At 43.3% G+C, this 19,421-nt stretch overlaps 1 protein-coding gene across 1 annotated transcript in view; it reads right to left on the bottom strand.

Moving 5' to 3' along the window:
• Window positions 1–19,421, bottom strand: part of LOC110502975 (polypeptide N-acetylgalactosaminyltransferase 2) — a 132,586-nt gene that overhangs the window by 3,260 nt on the left and 109,905 nt on the right. The window contains exons 8-15 of the mRNA XM_021581330.3: window positions 14,210–14,297; window positions 13,384–13,471; window positions 4,273–4,376; window positions 3,886–4,012; window positions 1,388–1,480; window positions 1,085–1,168; window positions 800–926; window positions 269–388 (exon numbers count right to left, since the gene is read on the bottom strand). Coding sequence (XP_021437005.2) covers window positions 269–388; window positions 800–926; window positions 1,085–1,168; window positions 1,388–1,480; window positions 3,886–4,012; window positions 4,273–4,376; window positions 13,384–13,471; window positions 14,210–14,297 — 831 coding nt within the window. The remainder of the gene's footprint in view (window positions 1–268; window positions 389–799; window positions 927–1,084; window positions 1,169–1,387; window positions 1,481–3,885; window positions 4,013–4,272; window positions 4,377–13,383; window positions 13,472–14,209; window positions 14,298–19,421) is intronic.

Genomic DNA, 19,421 nt, shown 5'->3' with positions numbered 1-19,421 from the left:
GGAGAGGGAGGAAACAAAGGTCTACAAATCAGTCACATGTTTTTATGTCATGTGAGTTTTATTAACCAAAAACCCAATAATCCTATGATCACTAATGGTTTCTATTGATAGTGAGTTTATGGTGCAAATCCAAAGGGATCATCCCAATCCAGAAAAGCATCATAATCCACTAAATGAATGTTCTAATTCCATTCTAACAGCCGGACTGCTGTCAGTCTCTCATTTACTACTAGTGCTTTCTGATCGACTCAGTGCTCGGCTCGCTCACCTGTCTGCTGTCGTTTTCCCTGCAGCCCTGCATTTTGATTTGTGAGCCAGCAGTGCGATCCACCACCGTCAGACACAGGTCCATGTGCTTCACTGACTTGTCCTTGGTCAGCGCCCATTCCTGAGGAGAAAGAGAGGGAGACAGTCAGTTTAGGTACTCCTCAATGATTATGTAGATCTATTTGTAAAGTGTGTGTCTTTGTCAAGTGTGAATATGCGGTGTTTGCATGTTGTCTGTTGTAAATCACACCTATATAGACCAACAGGGCCTTAACTCTCCCATAATCCCCTCCTCCAGCGCAGTAATATAATCAATATGTTGTGGGAAGTGGGACATCAAAATGGATTTCATCAGTATGAATCAGAGACTCCCAATCAAAGCAATATTTGACTGTCCAGTCCAGCTCCTGATAGTGGACTGTCCAGTCCAGAACCTGACCAAAAGTAAACCCACCTCAGTGTGTTACCCAGCCCAGTGCACAGCTTGGTTATGTGTAATGGATCTGAGCAGTACCTGAGCCCTGAATGGTACCTGATTTCCCCCAGCATTGTGGCATTCGTAGACCCCCACCACTCCGTCTGCAAAGTGTCCCAGAGTGTCTAAGCAGTTCCCTCCCTGCTGCAGAGCTCCGAAGGCAATGTCCTGATGGTCAGGGACCCTGAAGGGCCAGACAAAACAGCACAAGTCAGGGGGATGTCAAATCACAAGACGTGAGTATATTCCACCACCAATGTCTTTCCCCTAGTTGAATTTCCAAGTGGAATACAAAGGCCCGCAAAGTCTGTTCCACTGTGGCGGTGTGGTTTCTCTACTTACCGCAGCTCAGGGTACACATTCTCCAAGTACCACTTGAATGGCTGGCAGCCAAGCCTCTTCTTCATCTCCATCCTGCTCTGAATGCTGCCAGACAGAGATTAAACCATGACTCATCTAACTACCAGCCATCTCTGGATGTACCATCTGACCTTCTGGAGGTGTCAGAAATGGGGAAATGTATTTTGTTATTCTATACAAGGACTATAAAAGGACATATGTGATGGCATCTTGGAAGAAGTGTGTCTGAAACAATACTTACTTGCCGTAGGGCACAGGAAGAAGGGCGTCTAAAAGGATACTTACTTGCCGTAGGGCACGTTTCGGGCCGAGGGCACAGCGGCGTAGTAAAAGTTCTTAAACTCATCCATCCACACCTCTGCTGCTCGCCTCGTGTTCCTGTGGACAGACCGATACACACCATGCTAGAATACTTTAAAAAATGCATTCTTCCTGTTCCTTCTTCCAGTCCTTGAAATAATCACTGATCTGAAATAATGTAATAATTTCAGTGCAGTAGCCTAAAAACTATAGGCAATGTTATAGATTCAATTGATTACGTGTTATTTATACAATAGAAGGATGGATGTCTGTTAAAATATGTACAGGGCAAGAGACAGTGAGGATGCAGTTCAAGCTTCAGAAAACACAGGAGGAGAGTGACAGTCCTCGAAGCTATTTTGAGATATGAGCACACATCCTAAGACTTGGCAATCTGTGGGGTTTTCAGTGCTATGTGATAGACTGGCAGTGAGGGAGTGGTCACTTTCTCTCATCTCATTGATGAATCACCCAGATGCGAAACAGTGTTGACACTGCAGGGGTGAAGCCAAGACGAGAGCAGAGCTGAGGCTTCTGTCCTGATTGAGCCTCAAATTTAATGACTGCAGCTAAGCTAGACTTTGAACAACAGTATTAGAATGTGAATTGCAAAGGAATGAAACAGCCCTTCCCTACAGGCTACTAGCAGGTTTTCATCTCAATGCCTCAGCTTGGATTTCATTGGGTCTTTGAGAAAGGTAAAGTTAAGGGTAACATGTGGGTAAAGTTACTGTAGGGTTAGTGAGTAAACTCAATTGCCAGTTAGCCTGTACTGTTGCCCTTTTTTATGGCTCTCATTTCAAACTATGTACACTCCAGCTGGTTGGTTATGTGCCAGTAGGTAGAAGAGGTTAGTCCACAGTGCCAGTATGTAGAAGAGGTTAGTCCACAGTGCCAGTATGTCCACTTAGGAAGCAACACTGATCGACAATACATTTCACATGCTGTTGTGCAAATGGAATAGACAACAGGTGGAAATTATAGGCAATTAGCAAGACACCCCCAATAAAGGAGTGGTTCTGCAGGTGGGGACCACAGACCACTGCTCTGTTCCTATGCTTCCTGGCTGATGTTTTGGTCACTTTTGAATGCTGGCGGTGCTTTCACTCTAGTGGTAGCATGAGACGGAGTCTACAACCCACACAAGTGGCTCAGGTAGTGCAGCTCATCCAGGATGGCACATCAATGCGAGCTGTGGCAAGAAGGTTTGCTGTCTGTCACCATAGTGTCCAGAGCATGGAGGCGCTACCAGGAGACAGGCCAGTACATCAGGAGACGTGGAGGAGGCCGTAGGAGGGCAACAACCCAGCAGCAGGACCGCTACCTCTGCCTTTGTGCAAGGAGGAGCAGGAGAAGCACTGCCAGAGCCCTGCAAAATGACCTCCAGCAGGCCACAAATGTACATGTGTCTGCTCAAACGGTCAGAAACAGACTCCATGAGGGTGGTATGAGGGCCCGACATCCACAGGTGGGGGTTGTGCTTACAGCCTAACACCGTGCAGGACGTTTGGCATTTGCCAGAGAACACCAAGATTGGCAAATTCGCCATTGGCGCCCTGTGCTCTTCACAGATGAAAGCAGGTTCACACTGAGCACGTCACAGACGTGACAGAGTCTGGAGACGCCATGGAGAACGTTCTGCTGCCTGCAACATCCTCCAGCATGACCGGTTTGGCGATGGGTCAGTCATGGTGTGGGGTGGCATTTCTTTGGGGGGCCGCACAGCCCTCCATGTGCTCGCCAGGGGTAGCCTGACTGCCATTAGGTACCGAGATGAGATCCTCAGACCCCTTGTGAGACCATATGCTGGTGTGGTTGGCCCTGGGTTCCTCCTAATGCAAGACAATGCTAGACCTCATGTGACTGGAGTGTGTCAGCAGTTCCTGCAATAGGAAGGCATTGATGCTATGGACTGGCCCGCCCGTTCCCCAGACCTGAATCCAATTGAGCACATCTGGGACATCAAGTCTCGCTCCATCAACCAACGCCACGTTGCACCACAGACTGTCCAGGAGTTGGCGGATGCTTTAGTCCAGATCTGGGAGGAGATCCCTCAGGAGACCATCCGCCACCTCATCAGGAGCATGCCCAGGCATTGTAGGGAGGTCATACAGGCACGTGGACGCCACACACACTACAGAGCCTCATTTTGACTTGTTTTAAGGACATTACATCAAAGTTGGATCAGCCTGTAGTGTGGTTTTCCACTTTAATTTTGAGTGTCACTCCAAATCCAGACCTCCATGGGTTGATAAATTTGATTTCCATTGATCATTTTTGTGTGATTTTGTTGTCAGCACATTCAACTATGTAAAGAAAAACGTATTTAATAAGAATATTTCATTCATTCAGATCTAGGATGTGTTATTTTAGTGTTCCCTTTATTTTTTTGAGCAGTGTAGAAGAGGTTAGTCCCCTGTGGACTCCAAGAAGTCAGACATTAGCCAAGTCTACCTCACGTCACAGGTACAATCAATAGTCACCTAGCAAACACAGTGCCACTGCCCCCAGGGAAGGTATATGGGTGCTGCTTCCTGAAGACGTGGCCCACTCTACTGCAGGGAATGATCTCTAGACTGCCGCCACACTGCCACACGCGGAAAGAGATCTCTGCAATGTCCAAAGACAAATACGAAAAACACACACATTAATATAACAGTTTAGGGCAAGGTTTTACAGTGACAATTCAATGTGCTAGAACTTCCCACAGTTGGCATCTTCAATGTCAATACGATTTCAATCAGAAAATGGTGTCATATAATGACATATAGACATCATAAACCAATCCAGAAAAGGCATCCCACTCCCTCTTCCATCCCCACACAATGACAAACAAGCTCAAACATTCCGAGTGTTCTGTGTCCACTTACCCAGATTCTCTCCACCCCACACATCCATCATCATGTCGTACTTCCCCAGCAACTCAAAGTAGTCCTTGTCCATGACAAAGAGGCCGCCGGCAATCATGGGAGTCCTGAGATAGGGGTATGACAGAAAGTAGCTAGGGTTATGAGACAAACCAGAGACCGTTCTGCCAAGTTCAGCTCTCCTACAGTCCTCTCATTTGCATGTGATACCCAGAGCCCTGAAACCCGGCAGCGGGAGGTAGGCTGGCCCTGAAACCCGGCAGCGGGAGGTAGGCTGGCCCTGAAACCCGGCAGCGGGAGGTAGGCTGGCCCTGAAACCCGGCAGCGGGAGAGAGCTGTGGTGTCCTGACCTCTGGCTGTTTAGATGGAATAATACAACACTTCACTTTTCCTCAGAGGCCATTTTGTTTTCGAAAGGAAGAAAAACATCAATGAGCATCTTGGACAAAAGCCTGTTGAACAAAAATGCATGTCTCAAAACAAAAACAAGGTCTGGTCAACAAAGAAAAGGATCAAACAAAGTCTGGTCTTCAAGGACATAGGGCTTGGCAGTATACCGCATTTTATGATATACCGGTGTTGATGCAGGGACCGGTTTGGGTTTTTACTTTACCTTCTATACCGGTATTTGAATGTTTGGTTTGTTAAATGTGAAACGCCATGTGCAATGTACATTTTTATTGTTTACTTCGCTTCTTGAGTCATCTCTCTCCGCTCTTTATCTCTGTACCACTTTCCACACAGAACTAGCCACGCCCCCTGTCACTCAAGGAGCGCATTTGATGTTCCTCAACCACGAGACACTTGCGTTCAGTCTGCATTAGTGAGGGGCATTCTGGCTCTTCTCAGTGAGTCGGCTCATTCAGCTCAGCTCACCAAAAATAGCCAGCTCTTTTGGCTCCCAAACGCCTCTATAAAAAATATATATGTTTTGTATTTTTTCAAGTCAAACAGTTTGAGATAGTTTGACTATGATTGGTGTTAAAACAAATTCTAATGAAATTAAATCACACACTACCTTAACCACAATGTATTTAAAAATGCATTGGTTTGTTATGAAAAATAATGCTATTAAACATTTGCATTTAAAGTATAACTTTTTGAATGTATATAAACAAAGTGCATATAAATCTAACAATTCAAAACTAATACAATCTGAACAACATAATAATAGAATATTGCACCATACAGTATCAAAGAAAAATAAATAAATGTGCCAAACTGCAGCATCCCACTTAAATCATTAAACTGGTCCCTCTTTTCTCTCTCTTCTTTATTGCCATGTTATAACCAGCAGCACACAGCAATGCTGACCATATTTAGCTTTTATGAGAGATTTGCATTCAGAAATACAAGCTGCCTCACTTGAGGTGCTGATGCGGTTTCTTCTCCCAGTAATTATTTGTCCTGTTTTAGAGAAGACCGGATGAGGCCACTATTCAGAGCCGTGGATGGACAGAGGCCTTGTTCTCCCACCAGCTCAGAGGATCTGTAGATCTTTGGAGGAGGACCTCCATTATGGCATCTGCTGAGGGATTCCTTCCTGCTGTATCCCAGTTGCTCTCTTGTCAAACAGCACGTTTGTGGCACTACTGCTGGTGCTTCTGCTCCATCTGCTCCCTCTTCTTCTTGTTGTCCTGGTGCCTGAGCCAGCTGACTACTGGGGCTGTCCCTCCCTGCTGCTGAGGTTATTCTTTGAAGAGCCTCAATCGCTCTGGCATCACTGAAGGCTAACTTCTTAAACCTGGGGTCAAGTGCAGCGGTTTCTGATAGCACGTGATTATATTCCATTCTGTGGAACTTTCTGTCCATTGATGAACATAGGGTGTCCATCATCAACTCTGTCACATGTCCTGTGGTTACATTTGCTTCTCTCTGGCGGCTGGCTGTGATTCGCTGCAGACCCTTACACAGTAGTATCATTTTACATCAGGAGTATCACAGTAACTTATTAGTTCAGGTTCATGTTTTGTCTACTGATACTACATTCTCATCTACTGCTCATATACATTTATAATACTGGATTAAATATTGATGTAGTAATAACTGCTTACTCACTTCTCTCCACTGATCTCCACAGTGATCTGCTCAAAGGGTTCCAGGACTCAGCACACCTCCTCCACCACCTCCCATTCCTCTTGGGTTAGAGCATCACCAGCTGTATTGACAATTGTCAGGGTATAGATGGCCTCCTTTGACTCAAGAAACCGCTTCAACATATAAAATGTTGAATTCCAACTTGTAGTGCAGTCTTGTTCAGGCCTCAGCTCAGGCATCCCCATCTGTCGTTGTGTAGACTTTAGTTTTTCAGCACTTACTGTGCTTCTGTGGAAGTATTCCACAGCTGCTTTCACTTTGTCCACAGTGGGCTTCATCACCTTCAGAGCATTTCTTACAATCAAGTTGATTGTGTGGGCAAGACATGGATGATGGGTCCATTTAAACATTTTCATGGCTTTGGTTATGTTAGCTGCTTTGTCGCTAACACAACAGACCACTTTCCCATCTACTTGCCATTCTCTGGCCACTCTCAACAGTTCCTCTGCCATATTCTCTGACGTGTGTGTCGCTGAAGTCCAGAAGACCGCTAGACATCGAAAAATCTTCAATGAAGTGACATGTAACTGACATGTAAGATGTGGTTACCCTTGATGTCTAGGTAACTGCAGTAGCTTTTTGGACTCTTTTCCACACTGAAGCCTGTGTGCTCTCGTACAGTTGTGGAATAAGTGATTTTGAAAGAGTTTTCCTGCTTGGAATTGTGTACATTGGATTTAGACTATTGCTATAATTTCTAAAACCTTTGTCCTCCACGATAGAAAAATATCTGGAAATCGGTGGCAATCATTTTAGCCAATGCACTATCAATTTGGCCTTGTTTTGCTACAGACATAGACATTCGCATAAACTGGTCCATAGAAGACTGTGTTGCTGTGGGTCGCAGAGTAGGCCTACTTGACTGAGTGGATACATCTCCACGTGTGGAGGTGCTGGCTCCACCAGTATCACTAGCAGGCCTGCTAGTTTCTCGAAGCTCCGCTACAGCTAGCTTCACAGTTGGGTGCACAGTTTGCATATGCCGGTGTAGGTTGTGCGTAGAACCGGCTTTATATGAGATTTTGTTTTGGCAAATTCTACACTGTGCTCTATCATTGTCTACATTATTAAAATGCATCCAAATGCTACTGTGCTTTCGACTCATTTTCAGCTGTTTTCACAGCTGTCCTTCCTCTCTCTCATCGGCTGCTAAGTGTGTGACTGTGTGAGTAGGCTCGGCCCTCCCTCAACAGGAACAACGGGTGAGGCTGTTAGTCTGAGCAGACAATCCGAACGAATGTGCGCTTGACCATTTAGGCCTATATCATTTTTTTTATTTTTGCTTCTTTGAATTAGTTAATTATATTAATTTAAATATTTTGATTATTCATATCTTAATTGTTTATTTTTATAAATAGATTCGGCTCTTCTGATATGGGAGCCGGCTCCCAACATTCACCTACAAGAGCTGGCTCGTTTGCAAATGACCCATCACTGGTCTGCATGGTCAATGCAGCACATGCAACAATGTTGATGACAACAACGCTGTTTTCACTTTGCTTCTTAATATAATTCCACTAGCTTTTTATACTGAGACTATTAGTTTGTGTTTCTTACATCAGCAAACAGATAGTTTGTCTTTCCTTAGCAAGTTGCCCTAAATCTTGTGAGACGCTAATTGTTAGACGCTAATAGCTAACTAGCTAATAAATGTACTGAGTAAGCGCAATTGTAGCTAGCTAATACTGCCTGATAATACCAGCGATGGTGTAGACCTAAATCAGCATGTTATTTGTGCAACAGTATCTTCTAAATCAAAGAGGAATATGCAAAACAAGAATATGTTAGCTAGATGAAGTAGCTAAGAGAAAACATGCAATGTAGCCAAAGCTTATAGGGTCCCCTAGGAAACAATCATCAACACTTTAGTTCCTGCCCTGTCACAATAACTCCTCCCTGGCATTTGAATTTGTTGTGTCATGACGTTGCCCTCTTTGGGTACAGCAAGCCCCATCCCCCTCTCCCTGCCTCCTACAACTAGGCTGCTGTGGTCAGAGAGGTCGTAATTTCCTGGAAGAGATTGTCTCCTCATGGCCACAGTATAGAGACAGAGTGAAGTTTCATAAAGAACAAAGTAATTTCTTCCACCTCACAGAACTTGAGGTCCGAACAACATTTATGTTCCGGATAAGGTATAAAAAATCAGTGAAGAATCCAGCTAACAACTGGTCCGTTTGGTACAAGTTTGTAAAACTCATGGGAGACGGTGTGGCCACATTACCATAACGCTGTTTATATAATAGCCTCAGATATGAGGTTTACATCTAATTGTTGTATAAGATGAATGAGTGAGGATGATACTGTTTGTAAAATTGTGTAATGTGATTTTGGACTTTTTAATTAATGAAGGAAATTCCCTTTTGAGTTTAACTAAATCAGAGGACCGCCCAAGAGCCCAGTTAGGGTCGGGCATCCTGGGACAGACCCTTTTCTGCAATTCCGAATAAAACCCCGACCTTGAGAATTCCTCAATAGACCATGTTTTTCTCCATTACAAGAGGACAAAGGTTACAGACCATGTTTTCTCTCAATCATGAGAGGACAAAGGTTGCAGACCAGATGGCTAAATATTTTAACCAAACCACGTGGTTAAACTCTTAGACTATCGATACCGACAGAATAAGAACAAGTCTTTGATATTAATTACTAGTCTGCAGCTAGGAATTCGGTATCATTGAACGTGAAGGACGACAACCACCGAAACATCCATTCTACAACAACATGAATGAATGTCACTCTGAACAATACATTCTAACCACGACAGAGAGAGAGGACGGAAACTCTCCAACAGAAACTAACTTTTCAACAGCGATCAAGACGACACACTGAGCATAAATATATATATTGATGGCAATTGTTCCCAAATGAGTGAGCAAAGGATTAGCATTTCAATTGTTATAATTATCAACTGTGTGTTGTCTTCTCAGTCGACCCCCACTTCCCTTTTGTACAACAAGCTGCCATGCCGGTTTAGCCCACTAGGGCACATTCCCTTATTTCTTGTAACCATATTTTCTTTGTTTGTTTGTTTATGCATTACTTAGTTAGTAAATAAATTATTTAAGACTATTGATGTATGGATGACTCATAGTGAAGACTGGGTTTGTGCAGATAACCAACAATGACGTTTGGAATGAGACTAACGTGAGGTAAAGTAAATAATGCATTAATTCGATGACTAATTGATCAGATATAAAACATCTGAAAAGTTATATTATTGAATATTTTCCTTGGTGCCCCGACTTCCTAGTTAATTACAGTTACATGATTAATCACGTAATACTAATTACAGAGAATCTTTGATAAAAACGAAATGTCTTCATTTAATGATAGTAAAGACATCTCAAACAACACTGTATTCAAAGTGCCCACTATTATATTCTAAATATAGAATTAGAATAGTCATTCTATTTCCATGATTCCAACAGTTTTGCTCTAATTCGCAAGTTAAATCGCAATTGCAACATTTAGTTAAAAATAAGTCCTAGATTATTTTTCCCATATCGTGCAGCCCTACGTGGCAGTGTGGAAATGATCTCAATTGAGCAGTGGTGTGAAGTACTTATATAAAAATACTTTCAAGTACTACTTCAGTCGTTTTTTTTGGTATCTGTACTTTACTATTTTTGACAACTTTTAATTTTACTTCACAACATTCCTAAAGAAAATACTGTAGTTTTTACTGCATACATTTTCCCTGGCACCTAAAAGTACTCGTTACATTTTGAATGCTTAGCAGGACAGAAAAGGTCCAAATCACGCACTTGTCAAGAGAACATCCCTGGTCATCTACTCCCTGGGCCTCTGATCTGGAAAACTCACTAAACACAAATAATTTTTTTGTAAATTATGTCTGAGTGTTGGAGTGTGCTATCCGTGAAATTGATTTATACTTTTACTTTTGATACTTTAGTATATTTAAAACCAAATACCTTTAGACTTTTACTCAAGTATTATTTCACTGAGTGACTTTCACTTGTACTGGAGTAATTTTCTATTAATGAATCTTTACTGTCACTCAAGTATGACAGTTGGATACTTTTCCCACCACTGCAGTTGAGTTCGGGAAATGATAAAAGCACATAAACTTGTTTTGGTTGAAGTTGAATTGAAAAGTATAAAACAATCAGAATGGAGAAAGGCTCATTGAAATCACTAAGAATGTACAGTTCGTCAGAAGTTTACATACCCTTAGGTTGGCATCATCATAACTCGTTTTTCAACCACTCCACAAATTTCTTGTTAACAAACTATAGTTTTGGCAAGACGGTTAGGACATCTACTTTGTGCATGCACAAGTCATTTTTAAAACAGTTGTTTACAGACAGATTATTTCACTTATAATTCACTGTATTACAATTCCAGTGGGTCAGAAGTTTACATACACTAAGTTGACTGTGCCTCTAAACAGCTTGGAAAAGTCCAGAAAATTATGTCATGCTTTAGAAGTTTCAGATTGACTCAAATTATGTCAATTAGCCTATTGGAGGTGTACCTGTGGATATATTTCATGGCCTACCTTCAAACTCAGTGCCTCTTTGCTTGACATCATGGGAAAATCAAAATAAATCAGCCAAGACCTCTGAAAAATAAATTGTAGACCTCCACAAGTCTGGTTCATCCTTGGGAGCAATTTCCAAACGGCTGAAGGTACCACATTCATCTGTACAAACAATAGTACATAAGTATAAACACCATGGGACCAATCCTATAACAGCAGCAAAGGACCTTGTGAAGATGCTGGAGGAAACGGGTACAAAAGTATCTATATCCACAGTAAAACAAGTCCTATATCGACATAACCTGAAAGGCCTCTAAGCAAGGAAGAAGCCACTGCTCCAAAACTGCCATAAAAAAGCCAGACTACTGTTTGCAACTGCACATTGGGACAAAGATCGTACTTTTTGGCGAAAAGTCCTCTGGTCTGATGAAACAAAAATAGAACTGTTTGACCATAATGACCATCGTCATGTTTGAAGGAAAAAGGGGAAGGCTTGCAAGCCAAAGAACACCATCCCAACCGTGAAGCACAGGGGTGGCAGCATCATGTTGTGGGGGTGCTTTGTTGCAGGAGGGACTGGTGTACCTCACAAAATAGTTGGCATCATGAGGCAGGAAAATATGTGGATATATTGAAGCAACATCTCAAGACATCAGTCAGAAAGTTAAAGCTTGGTCGCAAATGGGTCTTCCAAATGGACAATGACCCCAAGCCTACTTCCAACGTTGTGGCAAAATGGCTTAAGGACAACAAAGTCAAGGTATTGGAGTGGCCATCACAAAGTCCTGACCTCAATCCTATAGAAAATGTGTGGGCAGAACTGAAAAAGCTTGTGCGAGCAAGGAGGCCTACAAACCTGACTCAGTTACACCAGCTCTGTCAGGAGGAATGGGCCAAAATTCACCCAACCTTTTGTGGGAAGCTTGTGGAAGACTGCCCGAAACGTTTGACCCAAGTTAAACAATTTAAAGGCAATGCTACCTAATACTAATTGAGTTTATGTAAACTTCTGACCCACTGGGAATGTGATGAAATAAATAAAAGCTGAAATAAATCACTCTACTTTTATTCTGACATTTCACATTCTTAAAATAAAGTGGTGATACTAACTGACCTAAGGGATGGAATTTTTACTAGGATTAAATGTCAGGAATTGTGAAAAACTGAGTTTAAATGTATTTGGCTAAGGTGTATGTAAACTTCCGACTTCAACTGTATGTGTTGCCACCCTAGGATCACTCACTACTCATAAAGCAAATGTAGAACTTTTATTATTCAAAAACTAAAAATAGTCATACCGTCCAATTCTTTTTAAATACAATGATATAATATTTTGGCCATATCGCCCAGCCCAACAGGGACATGGATCAAACAAGGTCTGGTCTACAGGGACATGGATCTAACAAGGTCTGGTCTACAGGGACGTGGATCTAACAAGGTCTGGTCTACAGGGACATGGATCTAACAAGGTCTGGTCTACAGGGACATGGATCTAACAAGGTCTGGTCTACAGGGACATGGATCTAACAAGGTCTGGTCTACAGGGACATGGATCTAACAAGATCTGGTCTACAGGAACATGGATCTAACAAGGTCTGGTCTACAGGGACATGGATCTAACAAGGTCTGGTCTACAGGGACATGGATCTAACAAGGTCTGGTCTACAGGGACATGGATCTAACAAGATCTGGTCTACAGGGACATGGATCTAACAAGGTCTGGTCTACAGGGACATGGATCTAACAAGGTCTGGTCTACAGGGACATGGATCTAAGAAGATCTGGTGGACAGGGACATGGATCTAACATGGATAATGCAGGGATACCAAAGTAGATATAGAAGACAATTTAACCAGAACAGCTTATCCTATTGTTTTCTCTAAACCTGTCACAAACAAATTACATATTTTCAAACACCAAATGCCAATTACAATAAAAAAAATGACTTGAGTCACCCTTTGGGTTAACTTCCATCACCTTGTGAAGAGGAACAAGATGCATTATAGGCAATGAAGAACCATATTCTAATTCTAGCCTTTGGATATTGATTAAATGCTGCCCTCTGTTGGTTACCAATATGTTTACTGAGAGAATGCATCTGACATTTGGTTATTACGTAAAACAGAACCATTTCTGTGATCTCATACTGATTGAACAAATCAAAGTGTTTGCTCTCTTCTGATCTGCCTTTCACATCAATATATTCTCCCTCATCATCACCATACACAATTTAAAGACAAAGCTGGATAAGATGAGAACGCCTTCAATCACCTCTGTCTGTGTTTACTTCACCCTGCGATATCATACGGCACCGTGGACATCAGGGAGAAAATAGAACAGAGGCTCAAAGGTGGTGTTTCTTTTCAGGAGCTTTTGGCTATATTCCCCAGAGGTTCCCCAGAGGAGGATGCACACTGATATCTAATGCTGCCTGCCTCAGCCTCTCCTCCAGGGGGCCCTGGCTATGAGGCAGAGGAGAGGACAGCAGAAAGAACCCAGAGGTGAGACAGGCTTACTTGATTGGAGCAGTGGGGTTTCCTTGGCGCACCCTCCTCTGCTCCACGGTCATATAGTCCCACTTGAAGACCAGATTCCAATCAAATCCTAGAGTGGGAAAAACAGGTACTGATTAGGTTAAGGGATTTCAAGTAAACAAGAGTAGATTCATTTTGATAACAGGAAAAGCTGGTTGTCAGTGTTTGTATTTCTCCTAACACTACTATCCTTTTCACACACAATGCCTAACTGATAGGTATTATATTACACATCTGTGGCGTTCCCTCTATCTACATTTTTAGATACATTTTTTATTTATTTAAATAGGCAAGTCAGTTAAGAACAAATTCTTATTTACATTGACAGCCTAGGAACAGTGGGGCAGAACGACAGAATTTTACCTTGTCAGCTCGGGGATTCGATCTAGCAACCTTTCGGTTACTGGCCCAACGCTCGAACCACGAGGCTACCTGCCGCCCCATATGGCTGTACATTACACTTCTCATAAGCCCTATAGAGTGCAGGAGCCATGGGAGTGCACAATGTAATCTGCCTATATCCCTAGACAAATCAATCAAATAGTTTCCATTCCGAAGGCGGTGCCTTTTTCAAGATTTATCACACGCTTATTCTCTCCTTTGCTCTCACACACATGCAGCCAACCAGCCAGCCAGCCAACCAACCAGCCACTCAGTCAGCCAGTCAGTCCGTCAGCCAGCCACACTCCAAGAAAAAGACTTCTTTGGCAGAAGGTGACATTGGGTACAGAGTGAAAACTGCCATGTGATTTTCCAGCCTGCCCTGGAGAGGAAAAGAAAGCTGTAGGTATAGATGAGTGGGATTTACCTCCTTTGAGATCGGCCGAGGCGCCTACGTACTGGAAGTTGTCCATGTTGATGACGTCGATGATGGGGGAAACAACACGCGTTTTGTCCTGTGGGAGAAGTACAGAGAGAAAGATGGGACACAAATATGCAGTGTTCCACTAGATTATATTGAAATAAGACTCAGGGACTGAAATAATCAGTCAAAACCACCACATCATTTCACAACCAAGCACTAGATAAAAGATGAATAACAAATTACAGTCCAAAACAGATCTGTGGAGAGTCAAACGCTTGTCCACATATTCACTTAAATATATGAGCTTAACACAGCCAGAACACAAATAGATTTCCAAGAGGGAAGTACAAGATTTGCTGAGAGTGACATAAATCAGATGGATTGGATTATTCCAGAACTATTCCAAGTCTTGATGGAGCAGCAGACCTACAGCAGTGACTGTGTTCCATTGAAGTTTTGTCAAACCAATGGTGAGTTAGAGTAACATTTTTGGGGTCACATAATCATATTTATCAGATGTTATTGCGGGTGTGGCGAAATGATTCTGTTCCTAGCGCCAACAGATTAGTGATATCTAACAATACACACACATCTAAAATTAAAATAATGGAATTAAGAAATATAGAAATATTAGGATGAGCAATGTCGGAGCCTGGAGTGTGTGTCAAATCAAATGGTATTGGTCACATACACATGGTTAGCAGATGTTAATGCGAGTGTAGCGAAATGCTTGTGCTTCTAGTTCCGACTATGCCGTAATATCTAACAAGTAATCTAACAAATTCACAACAACTACCTTATGCACACCAATGTAAAGGGATGAATAAGAATATGTTCATATCAATATATGGATGAGCGATAGGCAAGATGGAGTAGATGGTATAGAATACAGTATATACATATGAGTTGAGTAATGTAGGATATGTAAACATCATTAAAGTGACGTTATTTAAAGTGACTAGTGATACCTTTATTAAATCCATTTATTTAAGTGGCCAGAGATTTGAGTCTGTGTTGACAGCAGCCTCTCTATGTTAGTGATGGCTGTTTAACAGTCTGATGGCCTTTAGAAGCTGTTTTTCAGTCTCTCGGTCCCAGCTTTGATGCACCTGTACTGACCTCGCCTTCCGGATGATTAGAAGGGGTGAACAGGCAGTGGCTCGGGTGGATGTTGTCCTTGATGATCTTTTGGCCTTCCTGTGACATCGGGAGTTGAAAGAGTTCTGGAGGGCAGGTAGTTTGACCCCAGTGATGTGTTGTGCAGACCGCACCACCCTCTGGAGAGCCTTACGGTTGATGGCGGTGCAATTGCTGTACCAGGCGGTGATACAGCTTGACAGGAAGCTCTTGATTGTGCATCAGTAAAGGTTTGTGAGTGTTTTAGATGACAAGCCAAATTTCTTCAGCCTCCTGAGGTTGAAGAGGCACGGTTGCGCCTTCTTCACCACGTTGTCTGTGTAGGTGGACCATTTCAGTTTGTCTGTGATGTGTACGCCGAGGAACTCAAAACTTCCCACCTTCTCCACTATTGTCCCGTCGATGTGGATGGGGTGGAGTGTTTCCTGCTGTTTCCTGTAGTCCACGATCATCTCTCCTTTGTTTTGTTGATATTGAGTGCGAGGTTATATTCCTGACACCACACTCCGAGGGCCCTCTCCACCTACCTGTAGGCCGTCTCGTCGTTGTTGGTAATTAAGCCTACCACTGTAGTGTCGACTGCAAACTTGATGATTGAGTTGGAGGCGTGCATGGCCACGTAGTCATGGGTGAACAGGGAGTACAGGAGAGGGCTTAGAACGCACCCTTGTGGGGTCCCAGTGTTGAGGATCAGTGGGGTGGAGATGTTTCCGACCCTCACAACCTGGGGGCGACCCATCAGAAAGTCCAGGACCCAGTTGCACAGGGCGAGATCGAGACCCAGGTTCTCGAGCTTAATGACGAGTTTGGAGGGCACTATGGTGTTAAATGCTGAGCTGTAGTCAATGAACAGCATTCTTACATAGGTATTCCTCTTGTCCAGATGGGATAGGGCAGTGTGCAGTGTGATGGCGATTGCATCATCAGTGGACCTATTGGGGCGGTAAGCAAATTGGAGTGGGTCTAGGGTGGAGGTGATCTGATCCTTGACTAGTCTCTCAAAGCACTTCATGATGACAGGAGTGAGTGCAATGGGGCGATAGTCATTTAGTTTGTTACCTTAGCTTTCTTGGGAACAGGAACAATGGTGGCCAACTTGAAGCATGTGCGGACAACAGTCTGGGATAGGGATTGGTTGAATACAGCCAGCTGGTCTCTGAGGACGCGGCTAGGGATGCCACCTGGGCTGGCAGCCTTGCGAGGGTTAACACGTTTAAATGTTTTACCCACGTTGGCCACGGAGAAGGAGAGCCCACAGGCTTTGGTAGCGGGCCGTGTCAGTGGCACTGTATTGTCCTCAAAGCGAGCAAAGAGGTTGTTTAATTTGTCTGGGAGCAAGACGTCGATGTCCGCATTGGGGCTGGTTTTCTTTTTGTAATCCATGACTGACTGTAGACCCTGCCACATGCGTCTCGTGTTTGAGCCGTTGAATTGCGACTCTACTTTGTCTCTATACTGATGCTTAGCTTGTTTGATTGCCTTGCGGAGGGAATAGCTACACTGTTTGTATTCAGTCATGTTTCCGGTCGCCATGCCATGATTAAAAGTGGAGGTTCAGGCATTCAGTTTTGCGCGAATGCTGCCATTAATCCACGGTTCTGGTTAGGGGTTGTAATAGTCACAGTGGGTACGACATCTCCAATGCACTTGCTAATAAACTCGCACACATCAATGTTGTCTGTGGCTATCCGGAACATTTCCCAGTCCACGTGATCGAAGCAATCTTGAAGCATGGAATCCGATTGGTCAGACCAGCGTTGTATTGACCTGAGCACAGGCGTTTCCTGTTTTAGTTTCTGTCTATATAAAATTGATTCATGTTCAGATGTGTCGAAGGCAGGGCGCGGGAGGGCTTTTTATGCATCACGGAAGTTCAAGTAGCAATGATCCAGAATTCTGCCAGCTCGTGTCGCGCATTCGATATGCTGATAGAATTTAGGGAGTATTGATCTTAGGTTAGCTTTGTTAAAATCCCTAGCTACAATAAATGCAGCCTCAGGATGTATGGTTTCCAGTTTACATAGAGTCCACCAAAGTTCTTTTAGGGCCAACGCAGTATCTGCTTGGGGGGGAGGGGAGGAATATACACAGCTGTGACTATAATCTAAAATAATTATCTTGGAAGATAATGCAGTCGGCATTTGATTGTAAGAAATTCGAGGACAGGTGAACATAAGGACTTGAGTTCCTGTAGGTTGTTGTTGTTCTACACCATGCATCGTTAATCATAAGGCATACACCCCCGCCCTTCTTACCAGAGAGATGTTTGTTTCTGTTGACGAGATGCGTGAAGAATCCGGTTGGCTGTACCAACTCTGACAAAGTATCCCGAGTGAGTCATGTTTCCGTGAAATAGAGAATGTTAAAATCTCTGATGTCTCTCTGGAAGGCAACTCGAGCCCAAATTTCGTCCACCTTGTTATCTTGAGTTTGGACATTGCCGAGTAATATGCTAGGAAGAGGTCGATGGTGTGCTCGCCTTCTGAGTCTGACCAGTAAGGCCTTCTGAGTCTGACCAGTAAGGCCTTCTGAGTCTGACCAGTAAGGCCTTCTGAGTCTGACCAGTAAGGCCTTCTGAGTCTGACCAGTAAGGCCGCTCCGTTTGCCTCTCATGCGGCGACCACGTTGTTTTGGGTCGGCCTCTGGGATAAGATCGCATGTCCAGGGTGTGTGTGTGTGTGTGTGTGGATAAAGTCAAGGGGTCTGAGTACTTTCCGAAGGCACTGTATGTGTGTAAAACTATGAAATAACACATATGGGATCATGCAGTAACCACAAACGTGTTAGACAAATCTAAATATATTTTATTTGTGAGATTCTTCAAAGTAGCCACCCTTTGCCTTGATGACAGCTTTGCGTACTCTTGACATTCTCTCAACCAGCTTCATGAGGTAGTCACCTGGAATGCATTTCAATTAACAGGTGTGCCTTGTTTCAAGTGAATTTGTGGAATTTCTTTCCTTCTTAATGCATTTGAGCCAATCGGTTGTGTTGTGACAAGGTAGGGGTGGTATACAGAAGATAGCCCTATTTGGTAAAAGATCAAGTCATATTATGGCAAGAACAGCTCAAATAAGAAAAAAGAAACGACAGTCCATCATCATTACTTTAATACATGAAGGTCAGTCAATATGGAACATTTCCAATAACTTTCTTCAAGTGCAGTCTGAAAAAACCATCAAGCGCTATGATTAAATTGGCTCTCATGAGGACCGCCACAGGAAAGGAAGACCCAGAGTTACATCTGCTGCAGAGTCTAAGTTCATTAGAGTTACCAGCCTCAGAAATGGTTCAAGTTACAGACACATCTCAACATCAACTGTTCAGAGGAAACTGCGTGAATCGGACCTTCATGGTCAAATTTCTGCAAAGAAACTACTACTAAAGGATACGAATAAGAAGAAGAGACTTGCTTGGGCCAAGGAACACAAGCAATGGACATTAGACCGGTGGAAATCTGTACTTTGGTCTGATGAATCCAAATTTGAGATTTTTTCTAACCGCCGTGTCTTTGTGAGACGCAGAGTAGGTGAACAGATGATCTCCGCATATGTGGTTCCCACCGTGAAGCATGGAGGAGGTGGTGTTATGGTGTGGGGGTGCGTTGCTGGTGACACTGTCTGATTTATTTAGAATTCAAGGCATGGCTACCACAGCATTCTGCAGCAATACGCCATTCCATCTGGTTTCAGCTTGGTCAGACTATAATTTGTTTTCCAACAGGACAATGACCCAACACACCTCCAGGCTGTGCATGGGCTATTTGATCAAAGAAGGAGATGGAGTGCTGCATCAGATGACCTGGCCTCCACAATCTCCCGACCTCAACCCAATTGAGATGGTTTGGGATGAGTTGGACCGCAGAGTGAAGAGAAAGCAGCCAACAAGGGCTCAACTCCTTCAAGACTGTTGGAATAGCATTCCAGGTGAAGCTGGTTGAGCGTGCCAGCAGTGTGCAAAGCTGTCATCAAGGCAATGTGTGGCTACTTTGACAAATCTCAAATATAAAATATATTTTGATTTGTTTAACACTGGTTACTACATGATTCCATGTGTTATTTCAGAGTTTTGATGTCTA

The sequence above is a fragment of the Oncorhynchus mykiss genome, chromosome 23 (assembly GCF_057628025.1).
Source record: "Oncorhynchus mykiss isolate SJ-2025 chromosome 23, ASM5762802v1, whole genome shotgun sequence".
In the NCBI taxonomy this organism is placed as follows: Eukaryota; Metazoa; Chordata; class Actinopteri; order Salmoniformes; family Salmonidae; genus Oncorhynchus; species Oncorhynchus mykiss.
This window is presented reverse-complemented; position numbering and strand designations above follow the sequence as displayed.